The 16,460-nt window shown below is 48.9% G+C and overlaps 1 protein-coding gene across 2 annotated transcripts in view; it reads left to right on the top strand.

Moving 5' to 3' along the window:
- Positions 1-16,460, top strand: part of ANKHD1 (ankyrin repeat and KH domain containing 1) — a 96,572-nt gene that overhangs the window by 38,336 nt on the left and 41,776 nt on the right. The window contains exons 6-11 of one of the 2 annotated variants that reach the window (XM_054177713.1): positions 411-644; positions 2,156-2,250; positions 5,299-5,536; positions 5,759-5,950; positions 7,740-7,849; positions 12,764-12,823. In XM_054177713.1, the coding sequence (XP_054033688.1) occupies positions 411-644; positions 2,156-2,250; positions 5,299-5,536; positions 5,759-5,950; positions 7,740-7,849; positions 12,764-12,823 (929 nt within the window). Of the gene's footprint in view, positions 1-410; positions 645-2,155; positions 2,251-5,298; positions 5,537-5,758; positions 5,951-7,739; positions 7,850-12,763; positions 12,841-16,460 lie in introns of those variants that run through there. The other variant, XM_054177714.1, reaches the window with a different exon arrangement.

Raw genomic sequence — 16,460 nt, 5'->3', positions numbered from 1 at the left:
TTCTGTTCATATTAAGGTAGAATGAATGTAAACTTTGTTATACTTCTGAAAACACTGGGGAGCTGAACTAGGAAATGGGTTTTTTTATCTTGATGTTTAGCCGTATTAGGCAGAACTTACCTTAAAACTGACTGCAGCATTTCTAATGCAGGCCATATGTGAGTGTCTGTCACTTCCAATACCAGGGTTGGAAATGTATTTTCATCCATCCAGTAAGTTTTTTTTTCAAGGGATTACAGTACAGGCCTGGGCAAAAAAAACCCAACCACCCAGCCACCCCCCAGCTCTGCAGTGAGTATGAAAGTTACTTGTTGATTGTTGTTTTTCAGAGGTGTTAAAACTGGTTTCTTTTCCTGTATTAGGAGTGGGTGATGGAAAGGGCTTTCATGTCAACTTCTTCTTCTCTGCAGGGAACACAGCTCTCACTTACGCTTGTGCTGGGGGCTTTGTTGATGTAGTGAAGGTGCTATTGAAAGCCGGTGCTAACATAGAAGACCACAATGAGAATGGGCATACCCCCTTAATGGAAGCAGCCAGTGCAGGTCATGTTGAGGTTGCAAGAGTATTGCTGGAATATGGTGCAGGAATCAACACTCACTCCAACGAGTTCAAAGAAAGTGCACTTACACTTGCATGCTATAAAGGTACTGTCTCTCGCCTTCTTTTGTGTTTCTCTTTGAAGTGATTTGCTAGGATTAATCCAACAAAAGGTTCTGGCCATAATTTGAATATTTTCCTAGAGCTGTGAAGGAACTGGACTGTGGCTTTCACCTCAGTGTCAGGCAGTGCTGATCCATGGTGTAGTGGTGTTAAGCCTGTCTACTTGTGTCCCAACGCAGTGGACGTGCACCCGACGTGCTGCAGATGAAAACTTGTGACTGGCTGCGTCCAACCTTGTGCTTTGACACACCACCACTCTCCCCCTCCCCTGCTGCCACCTCCCCTGTTTTATTCAGATCCCCCTCACAACTATCTGCAAGTTCTGAGAACATCTCTGTTAGTTGTTAGGGCGATGGGAAGTTAGGCTGAATGTTCCTGGGAGGCCTGATGTGTTATTCCTGGATGCATGTTGGGTGGTGTCTGTGAATGGTTATGTACAATGAACTGTGGACTTTCCACTTAATTTCTCCTGTATTTAAGCTTCTATCCCAAGTAACTCAGTGCAGTGGTAAGCCAATATGTGTCTAGGGTTGGGGGGGGTTGGTTGTTTATTTGTGTCTTCTCCAAACCTCCATAAAACTTCCAACAGTTGTTTTTCTCCTAGTGCAAGCTTTAAGGATGCAGGTTGTTGTCAGAGTGACTTGAGGCATTTCCTCTGTGGTAGAATGGGAGGCTGTGTATCAGCCATCTGCAAACCTGCATCTGAAGTTGTCATGTATTGCCTGCAGCATAGGGTGGTCCTTACAGAGAGAGTTCAGCGGTGCTACTCCTGGGGATGCTGGAGGAACGTTCTTGTTTCTCGTGACCTAAAACTTTGACAGAGTGACACAGTGCCAGATCTTCACTGACTGTTATCTTAGGCAAGATGGTTAAGCTGCCTTGCTTTCCTATCAGTTCATGTCTTGGAGGAGGATGCTTGTTGAGACAATGAAAATGTAACTTGGACAAATTCACAGATGGCAGAAGCCATGACTGAGCTGAAAACAAGTACTGGGAAAGTTTGGTAGAAGCTTCTACAACTAGTGTCAGATACTGTAGCACAACATGTGGTTCTTAACTCCAACCATTGTGTGTGTTAGTGCTGGGATTAAGAAGCTTAAAGTTCAGATCCACCTGGATCTATCTCTAAAAAATAATTCCTCTCCTCCCTCCCCATTTGTATGCTGCCCTGGAACACTTAATGGTCTGCCACTCTAACAAGCAGTCTGTTACAGCTTGAAGTCACAAGGGAAGGTTCCTGCTGCACAAGCCTGAAGCAGAGAGGTTTGTGTTCCTCTCCTGGCTGGGCAGTGCCCTTGGCACAGACCAAAGCCTGGCTGGTGGTTTTGCAAGAGTGTTTCTGTGAGTGTGTAAAACCAGCAGGTTTGTGAGTTAGAGCTTGTAAAAGTTGTGCTAGCAAACTGTGGAGATCTGAATGCTGTCATTCATGTATTGCCTGACTGCTGAATGCTTGTGGTGTTAACCCCTCACTCACTCTACTCTGTTTCATTCGAAGGCCATTTAGATATGGTTCGGTTTCTGCTGGAAGCCGGAGCTGACCAAGAGCATAAAACAGATGAGATGCACACGGCGCTGATGGAGGCTTGCATGGTAAATAGCCTCTGCTTGTACTGCTCTCCTCTCAGTGAGAGGGGACTTGAAGGGGGGATAAACCCAAGTGAGCCTTTGCAAATGAGCTGGTTTGGGCCTGCAGGTGAGCCTGTGTTAGTTTGATAGGAAGAAAACTTACTGTGGCTCCCATGGGTGGCCAGCTGCTGATGGTCTTAGTCGACTGCTTGTGGGGAAAAGTTAACTCTGTCTGTTGAGAGTGTGATGTGTTGCTTTAAATGCTCCCCATGGGAAGTGTGAGGGTAACCAATCTGCAGTGCACTGCTCAACCTATTCCAGGTTGAGCCCAAGTCACTGTTTATTTTGCAGTGTAGGAGTGAGTTCCCAACCTTTGTCTTTACAAATAAGGTCTCTCAGATGATTGTGGTATGAGCCTTCCAGAGGTGCATGGAGCTGGATGACTAAAGGATTACACTTGTCTTTTCACCACTGCAGGAAGTGTTTTGCATGTGGAGATGGTTTGCAAGGTTTCTGTAAGTGGTGCTGTGAGGTTTTCTTTCGACAAAGCAGTGGGTCAGAAGCAGTTTAGTTCTTAGCTCTTCGGAAACTTGTGTGTTTTAAAACAGGCATTGACAACAACTTCCCATTCCAAGAGTTTCATCCTGAGGATGAGTGTGCTGTTGGGTCAGAGCACATATCTTCAGCCAGGTTTGAGCAGACTTTGGGCGACCTTCTATCTATTCTTCAAGCTGGGGAGCTTCTTTGAAGGAAAAACAAGGCCCCTGGTTTTGTGGGAAGACATCAAGCAGAGGAAAACTTCATTTGCTTCCAGTAGCCTCTAATCTTTAGAAGATAGCTGCAGTGTTCCTTCAGGCTTCTGAGGGCTGGAGGGTCAAGTTTTCCTTTAGTGCACCAAGGTGATGATCAAGTGGCCAAGGTTAGATTCTAATGTCCCAAGCTGTGTGTAAGGCTCCCCATGGTAAGATGGTGCCTGGAACAGGCTTCCCTGCTGTTGACCCCAGAATCCAGGGTGCAGCTGCAGGGGGTGTGTGCTGTCACCTAAAGGAGATTGTAGTGATTGCAAACTCAAAATGTTTTCCTTGGCCCTCTGCTCTGTTTTGAAGTCCCAACCCTGAGTTCAGCGTTGGAGCTTGTTTCTTGTCTTTTGGCTGCACCTTTGCCCCACAGGATTGTGACATTCCTGGTGTTCCCTGTGTTCCTGCTACTGAATGCTGCAAAGACAGGAAGCTGAAATGTTTGTTCTCTAATCACCAACGATACTGAAGTGCCTCTGAGGTTTGGTCAAGGCACAAGGCCACACCTAGGATAATACCTTCAGTTAGATGAGGTGGTGGTTGGCTTTTAGGCAGCTTCTCTGAGGATGGCAGCCAGTGTTCCCAGCTACTGCCTGCTTCCTGGCAACACAGGAGTGGTGTGCTGGGTATGCCTCGTGCTCCCTTTCCTCTAGCTCTGTGTTAGCTGTTGAAGCTACTGGCTGGCAGTTCTGCTGAAGTTAGAATTGGGAGCTGTTAGTGTGCTTGAGGCTGCTGATCTTAATGTGGAAGAACTTCTTTTGATTTTGGGGATCAGTGGAATTCTTAGCTTTGTAACTTCAAAAATCACCCCTCAGGATCAGTGCTCGAGCTTGGACAGCTCTGGCTTGAGCCATGGGCAGAGGGGTTTGCCAGTGTCGTTGTTGCCCAGCTTTAGGTTCCCTCCAAGGATGCAGTATAAAAACAGCTACTGTTTACCACTGAAATTGGCCCATTTTGTCTCTTCTTCAGGCAGAAGCATTCATTAGCTCTGTAGCAAAATCTGTCAGCAGGCATTTGGACTAGTTTAGAGAATGAGTCCATCTTAACCCAAATCCCATGAGAACCACTGGGTCAAGACACAGGGCTCCAATTCCTGAACCCCAGCTGACAGCTCCTGGAAGAGCCCTGCATTTCCTTGAGGTCAAGTGGTGTCCAGGGTGATGCAGCTTACACCTCAGCACTTGCAGCACACAAAGCAGAAAGTGGTTTTCTCTCCACTGAGGGATACAAAGAGCCTGCTTCAATTCAAGCCTTTTACTTTGAGTTCCCTTCCCATCCCTGTTGCTCTGTTAATTGCTCTAGGACGAGGTGTCCTCTGATTAGACCCTCAGACCCTCTGTTTCTGAGAACTCTTTGCATGACTTAAGCCTTCCCCTTCCATTAGCTGTTGTCATCTGTGTCAGTGTTCCAAGATCTCTCCTTCAAATTGTTCCCCAAGTTTGGGTTCCAGTTTCTTAAGCTGGGGAGGGGGAAGAGCCCTCTGAGTTTCTTCTTTCCTACCACTTAAACTTCCTTACATTTTTTCCCTTTCCAGGGAGATTGAGGCTCTCTACAAACCTCTTCAGGCTTTTTGGTACTTTAGCTATTTCCAGGAACTTTGAGGAGTTCTCTAATAGTTTCTTGGGAAGCTGACAGTTTCATTTATGTGTTTTGAGTGGTAGGGACTCAGAGGGACTGCTCTGGCAGTCTTCATTCCCTTCCCTCTATTGCTTCATCCCAAACACTTCCCAGTCGTCTTAAAGGTTTATTCAAGTCTTCCCTCTTCTTGTTACCTCCCTCAGTGTAACAGATTTTCTCTGCAGACATCTTTCCCAGAATCTACAAAATGCCAGTTGGAGATTTTTTCCCCCCCTGTATGTGTCTGTATAAGCCATGAATCAGCTGCAGACAGAATGGGTTTGTGTGTTTTCCCAGTGCCTGCTTTGGGGTTTAGTCAAGAAGTGAGTTCCTTGCTTAGGGCGCTGGTTTGTCACCTCTGTTGTGTCCTAGCTAGTTTGCTGGATATTTAAGCAAGTTCCATTCCACAACTCTTGCCCTGTTCCCCTAGGAAAAGGGGTGGGGGGGAATCCCCACATGTATCTACTTTTTATCCTCATCAATTTAAACCTGACTTAGATGTAGGTGGAAACTAAATGTCAGTTTAATCCAAGCGTTACCCAAACTGCGGCACCATCACAAGTGGAAGGACCCCGGCTTCAGAAGGGTTTTCAGCCCCAGGGTTTGAGTGCAGCATGGGGTGAGCAGCTGTTGGTGACTGGTGTTGCTGTGTTCACAGGATGGGCACGTGGAAGTGGCACGCCTGCTGCTAGACAGCGGTGCCCAGGTGAACATGCCTGCGGACTCCTTTGAGTCCCCGCTCACGCTGGCGGCCTGTGGGGGCCACGTGGAGCTCGCAGCCCTCCTCATCGAGAGGGGAGCTAATCTGGAGGAAGTCAACGATGAAGGCTACACTCCTCTCATGGAAGCTGCCCGGGAAGGCCACGAGGAGATGGTGGCCTTGCTTCTGGCACAAGGTGAGACCCCAGGCTTCCCTTGGGTGTTGGCTGTTTGCCCTTAGGTGTTCTGTGCAGGCTCCTCCTGTGCAGCCTGTGGCCGTCCCTGCTCCTCGCTGTCACTAAACCACCCTTTCAAAGCTCCTTGCAAAGCTAAACCTCCCCTCCTGGAGCTGATGAGCATTCTCCTTCCTGCCTCTCCTGTGTCTGATCAGTTAAAGTAACAGTGGTTTTGTTTCCTAGGGGCAAATATAAATGCACAGACAGAAGAAACACAGGAAACAGCTCTTACTCTGGCGTGCTGTGGAGGGTTCTCTGAAGTGGCTGACTTCCTTATTAAGGCAGGAGCTGATATAGAACTTGGCTGCTCAACACCTTTGATGGAAGCTGCTCAGGAGGGCCATCTTGAACTGGTGAAATACTTGCTGGCAGCAGGTATGTGTGCAGTGCAAATGGTCTAGGCCACAGAAGTTGTAGACTTCATGTTCTATGTGATTTATAAGATACCTGGCTTGATGGTGGCAGTGTTGTAACAAAGAACATTGTTAGACACCTTAGCACGATGAAAAAAGCATCTGTTAGACTTCCTGATTGCCTGACACTTGTAATGGAGGAAAGTGCCTCAAGCAGCACTGGCTTCCATTGCACATCTGGAAACATCAGGGCTCTCAGGGACTTATTCCCAGCTAACTGCAGTTGCCACAGAATGTTACTACAGGTAATGCTTGGGTTTCTGTGCTCTGAGGAAGCCAGTTGTGCAGTCTCCCTCCCTGAATAACCACTGCATTGCTGTGATGGAGTGCTGCATCAAAAAGGAAATCCTGCTGGAAATGACACTTAGGTGTGCATCAGACTGCTGGAGCAGGTCCAGAGGAGGCCACCAAGATGATCGCAGGACTGGAGAACCTCCCCTGTGGGGACCGGCTGAGAGAGTTGGGGCTGTTCAGCCTGGAGAAAAGAAGGCTCTAGGAAGACCTCAGAGTGGCCTTTCAGTACCTGAAGAGGGAGAAGAGTGATATAAAAGAGCTGGGGTGGGGAGGGGCAATGGCTTTGAGCTGGAAGAGGGGAGATTGAGAATGGAGATGAGGAAGAAATTCTTGAGAGTGAGGGTGGGAGACACTGGAACAGGTTGCCCAGGGAAGTTGTGAATGCACCCTCTCTGGAGGTGTTCAAGGCCAGGCTGGATGAGGCCTTGAGCAACCTGGGCTGGTAGGAGGTGTCTCTGCCCATGGCAGGCAGCCAGAATTGGATGATCTTGAAGGTCCCTTCCAACCCAAAGCATTCTGTGAACCTATGAATCTGTCAGTTTAAAGTTGGTAGAGACTGAAGTGTGTCAACCCTGCTTAAAGTGGTAAACAAAAGGCTACATTTTGGAGCTCTGCCTTGCTCTGGGAGCCTGTTCCTCTGTGTGCTCCTCTCTAAGAATAAGCATAAAATTAGCTGGATTTGTAATTCTAGAAAGCAATGCTCCCTGCTCAGCGAGGGACAGTAACAACTGTGTCTCTTTGTGCAGTGACACCAGCATGTGACACCCATCACCAGCTCACTTGGAATGCTGCTTGCACTCCACTTCTGATAATGCAGGAAGTTAACTGGGGAGCCTTGCTTTGGCATCAGGGAGTCTCTAAATATATCTCACACCTTGAAAATAAGGAAATGGGTAATGGCATTGGCATGGTTGGGGCAGACTGAGGCATCGCACAGCACGGAGCAGGCAGAGCTTCATGCAGCTGGGGTATACAGAGCCAGTAAAAATACTTCCACAAAAACACTGTAAAAGTATTTTGAAGAGGAGGGAAGAAGTGACAGCTTCAGAGGTGTCTGGGCTTGTGCTGTTGGTCCTGATTCGGTGACACGCATCGGGCCTGGCTTTCTGCGCCGTGCAGCTTCCTGCCGTGGTCTGGACCATGATCTGGATGTACTTTGACTTAGGGTAACAACTGAAATCTTCCTTGCTGCAGAGGGAACCTGGGACTAAGTGAGGTGAGGTGCCTGGATTGCCAGCTGTGCTTTTCCAAGCCTTGGCCTCCATCCCCTCCTCTAGAGGAGTTTTACTGCCGCAGCCATTTCTCCCCTGAGCGCAGTGCCCCGGGGCCGTGCGAGCCATTGGTCAGCAGAGCACAGCTGTTGTCACAGATGAAGTGCCTTGCTTTTTGAGTCTAGCTGGTGTGAGATACCTGGTAAGGAGATGTGCACTAAGAGAAAATCCATCCTTTGCTTCCAGGAGCCAATGTTCACGCCACCACCGCCACGGGAGACACGGCTCTGACCTATGCTTGCGAGAATGGCCACACAGATGTTGCAGATGTGCTGCTTCAGGCCGGTGCTGATCTGGTAAGACTTCTGCTGCAGCTTGTGGGGAAATGATTTTGGTTTCAAAGTGTGCTGAAGCTTAGATGCTGATGGAGCAGAAAGTTGGTTTGAGCAATGGAGATTCATACATGAGTGTGAAAAGAAAAGGCTTGGAAGAAACTTCTGCAAACAAGGCTGCACATGCAGGCTGGTCTGAGGAGGAAGCATGCTCCTGGGGTAAGCTTTTGTCTGCTCAGGGAAAAGGTTGAGCTGTAGCTGACTCATGACAGCTGGTACTCTTCATTTCAGCATAATCCAGCAGTTTACCTGCTTTGCTGCTCTGAACTGAGAAGATGTTAGTATTAGAAGCTGTTGCTGCTCCTTTTTAGTGTCAGTTTCTGCACACTGTGAGGCTCTCACCTCTTTGAAACTGCCACAGGGACCCCCCCAAACTGAGCAGTGCCTTTTCAGTGACCAGCAGAAGAGGATCTCTTTCCTGTGCTCCTCAACTCATTCTCTTTCTTGCACCTTGGTTTTAGCTTATTGCTCTCCCAGCCTTTCTTTTCTGTGATACATTTAATCATAGCTAAGTTGTTTACTGCACTTCCTGGGCTGTTTTCATACTCTGGACCCTGCCTCTTCGTCAGCTGCAGGGATTGAGTTGTGTTTGGCTTTCAGGTAGCAAAAGGCAATTGATGCCTTAGTCTTAAGGATTTCAGTAAGGCAGAGGCAGGTTCTTCTGGTAGCCTTTCTGTGGTTTTGCCCACTGTTCTCCTTTCTTCCTCCACACTTGGGGGGATTGTTTTTGGCTTGGGGAGGGCCTTGGAGTTCTGATTGGATGTCTTAGGGGTGGGTTGTGGTGTGGTTTTTCCATTACTTTTTAAATAATAGCAATAATATAAGAATAATACAAAGAGTTTATCACTGAGCCTACCAAATCAGCATCCTTCAGTCTTAAATGCAGCTGGGTTTGTTTGGTGGGGCTTTTGTTGTTGTTGTTTTGGTTTTAATTTACACTTACAGACATCAGTAAATGCTGTAAGCATGAGCTAACAACACCTCACCCTGCCCTGTGAATATATTCTTTTGCAGGTCATTAATTCTGCTTCAGTTCTGCTTCATATGTTCCTAGCAAGGAGGAAGATGATGTTGGGGGGGGGGGGGGGGGTGTCTGGGGGGATTTTGGCACAGCTGCTGCACTTTGCTCAGTTCAGTGCTGGGTACTGAGCATTAGCCACTCCAGAGCAGTGCTGGAGTCAGCATCCCTGGGGGTGTTCCAGCAGCTGTGGGCCTGGTGCTTGGGGACATGGTTTGGTGTTGAGCCTGCAGTGCTGAGTGGAGGGTTGGACTGGATGAGCTTGGAGGGCTCTGCCAGCTGGATGTGTTCTGTGATGCTTCATTGTTTTCCAGAACCCTTTGTACCTGAGATTTATATCACAGTCAATGAGGAGCTGGACATCCAACATCTTCCCCCACTGTGGGTCCTTTGTAATGAAAATGCTGGTTATGGCCTGAACAGTAAAATAAGAGGGCTGAGGGGTGATCTGTGATAGCAGGGACAGGTGGCACCTCCTGGGTGTTCCATGCTGTGCAGCCCTGGACCTGTCGGATGATGGAGGCTGGAGCTGTGCCCCTGTCTCTACAGGTGGCAGTGGCTCTTCTGCAGCCCAACAGAGGGGTTCTCATGCAGTGCTGGGAGCATGCAGTGAGCAGCCCTGGGTTGTGAGACAGGGGCTTGAAGGGATTCCTGAGGATGCAAGGCCTGTTGAGAGAAGTGGAGATGTCACATTTTCCATGCTGCCTTTTGGGAGCAGTCCTTGGTGCTGGCCTCCCCTGTGGCTCTTGACAGGGAGTGCTGTGCTGAGGAGGCTGCACAGAAACACTGAGTGTCTGGGGACCCCTGCCTAAGCTGCTCTGCTGGCCCTGCTTTACTTACCTGCAGAGATGTAGCCACTGCTGCATTTTCCTGCCTTTGCTCTGTTCTGTGTGTCCCCTGCATAGGCTGTTCTCTTCCAGACCAGGGAGGCAAGGAGCATAGTTTCTGAGGGCACTGGTTCTGCATTGAGTTGGGTCTTTCTTACCCAAATGCTCCTGAGTCAAAGGAGCTGTGAACACTGGCTGTTCACAGATCCATCACTTCTCCCACCTCTCCCAAATGAAGAGCTTTTATCTCATGATTAGCACAGCACAGGGTTTCCTTTAAGACCTCAAATTGTTCCTGACTTCTCAGGTGTCTCTTCAGTTGCCAGCAGGTCAGGACTGAGTGGGATTTGAGATGCAGACTTTGAGAGTGCAGGTGTGAAGAGCAGCCTCTTTCCTGCTGTGTTAGCCAAACTGGCAGAGAGCTGGAGATGTTCCTTGCAGGGAAGTTCCTGTGTGGTGCTCATTGAAAACTGAAGCTGTCCAGCTCAGTTTGCTGACCTGATTGCTGTGCCTTGCTCACATGCAGCTGAGGCTTTCTCAGTCTCCACATGGAACCCTGAGCTGAAGTCCCAGTGTGGTTTATGATGAAGGTGGTGAAACACTGCAGCAGGTTTTGCAGAGGAACTGTGGGTTACCCATCCCCAGAGATGGTCATGGGCAGGTTGGATGGGACTTTGAGCAACCTGACCAAGGGAAGATGCCCCTGCCCATGGCAGGGAGTGGACTTGGAGGTTGTCCAGCCCACACTGTTCTGTGATCCCTGCATGAGTGCTTCTGATCCCCAGCAGAGCTGTGTCTGAACTGGGAGCGATTGTTGCCACCACATCTCAGCAGAGCAAGGCTGCAGCTCTTGCAAGCAGAAGAGCAGGAGTGTGCTGTTCAGGGACTGCTCTTGCAGCCTGGGTGTCAAATACCTGATTGAGTTTAGGAGCAGGGAAGATGTTGAGAACTCTGCTAGATTCATAAAGCAGGGTGTCATTGTGAGAAGAGAATGATGGCTGAGGTGAGATGTCTTTGGTCAGTAGTGAATTTTACCTTCTGAGACTGCAGTGCAAGCTCTGCTGATGAGCAGTGTCAGAGCTCAGCTCTTTCTGCTGGAGAGCTGCTCATCCCTGCATGGGATTCTGATGAATTTGTATCTCCTTGTGACTAACAGCTTATGAAGCCTGGCTTGTAACCTCTGATGCTTCTCACAAGCCTTTCTTTAAGGGGTCTGTTGCCTTCGTGTCCTTAAAGGGCCAAAGTTGCCCTGTGAAAGTCTGTGGCAGAGCCAGCATGGCAGGTCTGCCCCTTCCCTTGTTAATGGATGCATTTGACACTGGCTGCTTCTGCCAAGGAAGGGAATGGCTTCAGTCTGAAAGCTTCAGCTTGTGATCCCATCTGTGCCGGAGCTGCGTTAGAGTTGTTTGTCACCTGCAGGACTAGAGCCTTTCAGGGTCTTAGTCTGAGCTCCTGCCACATGGACCAAGTGTAAGTTTTGCTTGTTTACAAACTTCCCTGTGGGAACAAATCACCTGCTTTAGGTTTTGTGATTCACACAAGTAAAACTTTGGAGTTCAGAACTCTAAAATAGAGTTCAATCTGCTCATGTTTTTCTGTACTGTGGTATGGTTTGCTAGCTCCAGGAGAAGTCACCGGCACGACAGCAGCGCTGTTACTTACCTGTGTGGCAAGGGTTGGTCTAATCTCAAAGACTTCTGTTGTCTCTTTCATTCCTTGTGTCTTTACTAGCAGATACTTTCACCTCAAAACTTGAGTCATGTGATCCTAGGACTAGGTTAAGGACTTCAGAGCTCACAGAGTATTGGTGATGTTTAGTGAGAGTCTGCCTTGTGGGCTGTGCACCTTAACAGTGCCTGTTTAGGTACCTGTGGCCTTTCAGTGTAGCAGCAGAGCTGGATGAAATGCTTACAGTGGAGATTGTCTCCTCTGTGACAGTGAAGCTGCTCCTGACAAGGTGGTTGTGTCTGTGTCCCAGAGTGGCTTTTTGGACAATGAGAAGGTCACAGCTTTTCTCAGCTGCCAAGTACAGAGAAGAGGTTTAAATTGGGGCTGTCTAACCTAGGCTGGCTGGCAGCTGTGTGTGAGGCTCTGTTCCACGGGAGAGTTGATCTAGTGATGGAGTTTACCTTTGTACTGCACGATACATTTTGTGCTGGCATTGAGAGAGGGAAGAGAAAACCCTCAGGGCAGCTTGGTCTTTGCAGTCTTCTCGTTTTGCACCTTCCCAGAGCTCTTTATGCTTGCTAGAATTGCACTCCACATAACTTCACTGGAAAAGAGAATCAGTGCATGCACACCAAACTGCTTCTGTGACAAAGTATTTGTGCAGAAAGATGTTTTTGTCAGTGCAGGGCTCCTTGCTTTGTCTCCACCTGGGATTATCCCTCACACTGATGGGGTTCCCTCACTGGGAGCTCTCTCTCCTGTGTGTGACACACGCTGCCTCTCCGGTCACACGGCGGTGGAACAGCTACCCCAAGGGCTGCTGCTTAATAGAGTTGGGTGAAACAGGGCTGGAGGTGGCTGTGTTGTCAGCACAGTGAGGGATCTGAGAAGCTGTCTGGTTTTCCCAGGCTGTTTTCGACCCACCAGGGGAAGGTCAGAGCTTTCAGGTGTGTTTAGGTTTGGCCTTCAGTTTTCTGCAAATAAAGCAGAAGATAAAAGGCATCAGAGGCAGACTCTGGGTGTTGTGGTGCAGCCTCTAGATCGTGCAAAGTGCTATGAAATCCTCTCTTTGCCAGTGAGGAAGAGGATGCTCTGTTGAACAGAGAGCAGAATGATGTTCCCTTGAGCAAGCTGCTGGCTGTGCCCTTTGTGTTGTCTCCGTGAATATGAATGGCTTGTGGTAGGAGTTCTAGCTTGCCAGAGCTGCATTGCTTGGTGTTAACTTTCTGCTTGCTTGCCCAATTCCAGTAGAAGACTTTCAGCTGATGGATCTGACCCATTTGGTTTCACACTCCAGGTCTTCATGACCAAGCAGCACGCTTATTGTAGAACCAGAGCCGTGAGTTCTTCTCTTTCCTTCCGCAGGACAAGCAGGAGGACATAAAGAAGACTGTTTTGGAGGGCATAGAGCCGGGCAAGCATCAGGTGAGACTGGCCTTTGATGCTTGTAAGCTGCAGCCTCAGGACACAATGTTGACAGCAAGCATGGCTTTAAGGCATCTCAGTTTCTTCAGAGCTCCAAAGCCTGGCAGTGCAGACTCAGCACCTCGTCTCTGTCTTGCATTTGCCCTTCTCTGGGGTTTTCCAAACTACTTTTTAACAAACTTTGTCTCAGCCTTCAGCGAGTTGCCTCCCTGAGCCTACTGGCACAAGGAGCTGTGTCCACATCCAGCCTCTTTGAGAGATTCCCTTTTCAGATACTCCAGCTTGAGGCCTGGTTGAGTGTTCAGGTGCCTCCGAAGTGCTGGTTGCTGTGTACCTCAGGAATCGTATCTGGGACAATTAGGTTGTTGAGTGCAAGGATGCTGTGGCTCTTGAGAGGAGTTCAGGCTTGAAAGTGAGCACAGTGGCCCAGTGTAAAGGCTGCACTGTTTGGCTGCTGTCTTGTATCAGAAACTTGGTCTAAATAATTTTCCTTAGAAGAGCATTTAGATTTCTGTGAAATACTCACTGTTGCATGGAGAAAGGAAGGCTCTGGGGAGAGCTTGGAGCAGCCTTTCAATACCTGAAGAGGGCTGCAAGAAAAGGAGGGACTTCTGACAAGGGCTGGGAGTGGCAGGCTGAGGGACAATGGCTTTGAGCTGGAAGAGGGGAGATAGAGACTGGAGATGAGGAAGAAATTCTTGAGGGTGAGGAGACACTGGCACAGGTTGCACAGGGAGCCTGTGGCTGCCTCCTCCCTGGAGGTGTTCAAGGCCAGGCTGGACTCGGCCTTGAGCAAGCTGGGCTGGTGGGAGGTCCCTTCCAACCCAAAGCATTCTGTGATGATTTATGAGAGAGGCTTGTCTGAAAGCTAAAGAGAGCAGCTGGACCTTGAGTTTGGAAATGCAGATTGGAAACAAACTCAAGTGCATGTCCAGGTGAACAATCCTTGCCAACCACAGATTCTTGTCACCAAGGAGAGTAAGGGAAGTGGAGAGGCCCTCAGGTAACCAGTCCTGGAGCTGCCTGAACCAGAGAACTCAAGAAGAAAAAAACACTAGTGACTGTTGTAAGATGTTTCTGCTGACTGTTTGCTCTGCTCTCTGGACTTTGGGCTTATCTGGAAAGGAAATACTAATCCACAACTGGATTCTCCTCTTCTCTTTGAGTCCCAGTGGCAAAGGTGCAGATGATGTCAGCTCTTGCCTGGTCTGGGTAGAACACATCACTTTGCCATTCCTTCTATCTGGTACCCAGACCTGCAGAAATTCTTCTCAGGTGTTGCTTCTGCTCAGGCAGAGCTAACAGCAGAGCACATCAGTTGGTGTTCAGAGAATGGCTTTTCCAGCCAGAGCTGGCAGAGGTGTTTGCTTCCTCCCTTTTGCTGCAGTGTGCTTCAGGTCTGGAGCAGCAAAGAGAGGCAGAACGCTGTGGGTCCTACCGTGAGGCAGCAGGGGTCTGTGGAGAGGAGCACTCCTTGCTAGTTTGTGTTCAAAGTAAGGGTTTGCATCTCCTTCCTGTTAATACAAGGAACTAGAGCATTGGAAAGCTGATGGGGGATGCTTCTGGACAGCTTTCGTGTTCTCTGTCTTGATTTTGATTGTCTACTGCAGCTTAAAAACAACAACTGTGGCTGCTCCAGGTAGAAGAAAGGACATGAGCCCTGCACTGGCTCAGCTGCTTACTGTGGCTTGTTCTAGGTATTTTCCCTTAAAAATGGAGTTGATGCTGTCTGCTAGTCTTTACTGGGGCTCAATAGAGTGCTGAAGCCATGGGATTGATTTCCTCAGAAAATAAAGTATGCATTTCCATCTTCTGATGTGACAAACACTGTCAAAAAGCAGGAGCTTGCAAAGATCTGCAGCAGGTGGGCACACAAATGGTTTTCCTTTGGCTGGGCTGAGGAAGGGTATGGTACTGCAAGCATTGGAAGTGCATAATAGTTGAGGAACAAGTTCTGCCAAGTGACAGTTGGTTAAGCTGGGCAAAAGAACTGCACTGCATTTCAATGAGGAAGCCTCCTGACACTCGTGGGTAAGACTTCGCCAGTGAGGTCTGTTAAGAATGGAGAGCGTTGCAGCCGGTGATGCCTTGGTGCTGATCTGCAGTGCTGTGTTTGAGTGCCAGATGAGGTCACTTACCAGTGTCTGGAATGCAGCTGAGATGACCTAAACTAAACTCTGCTTCTTGCCATGTAGGAGTGCGCAGTAACTGGTTGGGCAGCAGTGCTCTGCTGCTGCTCAGTGAGTGCAGTGGTGTTTGGTCCTTCTCTGTATCCACTGCTGCTCTGCGTGTGATTTGCCAGCAGTACCAGGGGCTTGCTGTGCACAAGGCAAGCTGCAGCATCTGGCTTTCTATGGCAGTGGCTGAGGAAGGACAAAAGATGCCAAATGCCCAGCTAAGCATCAGAGCTGAGGAGCATGCTACCGATTCTTGCATGCCACAGGGCCACACGCTAGCCTGCTGAGCTGCCAGCGCATCTGCCGTGCAGACAGCTCAGCACGTGCTGCTCTGCCAGGGCAATCTAAACACACTGAGGAGTGACTTCAGTGTGAACTCTGCAAGGCTTCCTCTCAGCCTCTGTGCACTGAGCCATTAGACTAGCAAGCAACCAAAGAGATGCTAACGTGGAGTTCGAATGCGTGTTAAGGCAGTGCACAGCGATGCAGAGTTCTTGTGGAGGTCAGGAGCAGCCCAACCCACACTAGGGCCAAGAATTGGTTTGTTTGCTCCTCAAGGTCAGTCTCTGACAGAAGATCCAGTCAAGAGTTCTTCCTGGGGTGTATGAACAGAAAGCTAAGTGAAGGTGCAGCTTGTAACAAAGCCAGCCATATGTCAGAGAACATATGTGGAGTTTTCAGGAGTGCTGACGCTCTGGGGAGGAGTTGATTTGTTCTCCCAGATCTGTTCTTGTCCTTTTGTGTTTATAATGGCACTGCAGGCCACTGCTAAATGCTTTCACTGTCAGATACACCTGAAGTTCTGGGAGTTAAAAGTGAATGTAGAGCTTGGGTTGTCAGATATGTAATTACAGACCCTCCAGTCCTGGTGTATGTTATTGCTCAGAGTGAACATTCAGAGCACAAACACAGGCACTCCCCTGGCGTTCTCCCCCCTGGGTGCTGTGGGAGGGTTCCTGTGTATTGTCAGTCAGCATTCTTTGTCTGTTGATCATGTCTGCACAGCAGGCAAATGCCTCACTCCTGTTACCTCTCCAACAGTTTTGTTCAACCACATTTTTCCACTGTTCAGACAGCTCTTACATGAAAACTGTCTTGTCCATCCTGGTCTCGTTGCTTTGTGTCATCCTCTTGTGTTTTCCCCTTCACTCTCCTGTCCTCTTCACAGGAGGCTTTTTGTGACCTGCAGTGATTGTCTCATTCCAATTGCTAATCCTCTTCAGTATGTTTCACAAACCTTGTCTGCACTCCAGATGTGGTTGAGGTTTGGGAGGTCTGCCATGCAGCACCTGGCAGCTCTCAGTTGTAGGTATTTCTGTGCTGCTTCCTGCTGGTGACACCTGTGTTAAAATACCCCGTGTGGAGGAGGAAACTGGACACTGCTGTTCTCAAGTGTTATGCATGTGAACCTCAAAATGGATCTGTGAGTAGGGAAAACTTCCTCATGTGCTCACAGTTTG

Source organism: Dryobates pubescens, chromosome 44 (genome assembly GCF_014839835.1).
Source record: "Dryobates pubescens isolate bDryPub1 chromosome 44, bDryPub1.pri, whole genome shotgun sequence".
NCBI lineage: Eukaryota > Metazoa > Chordata > Aves > Piciformes > Picidae > Dryobates > Dryobates pubescens.
This window is presented reverse-complemented; position numbering and strand designations above follow the sequence as displayed.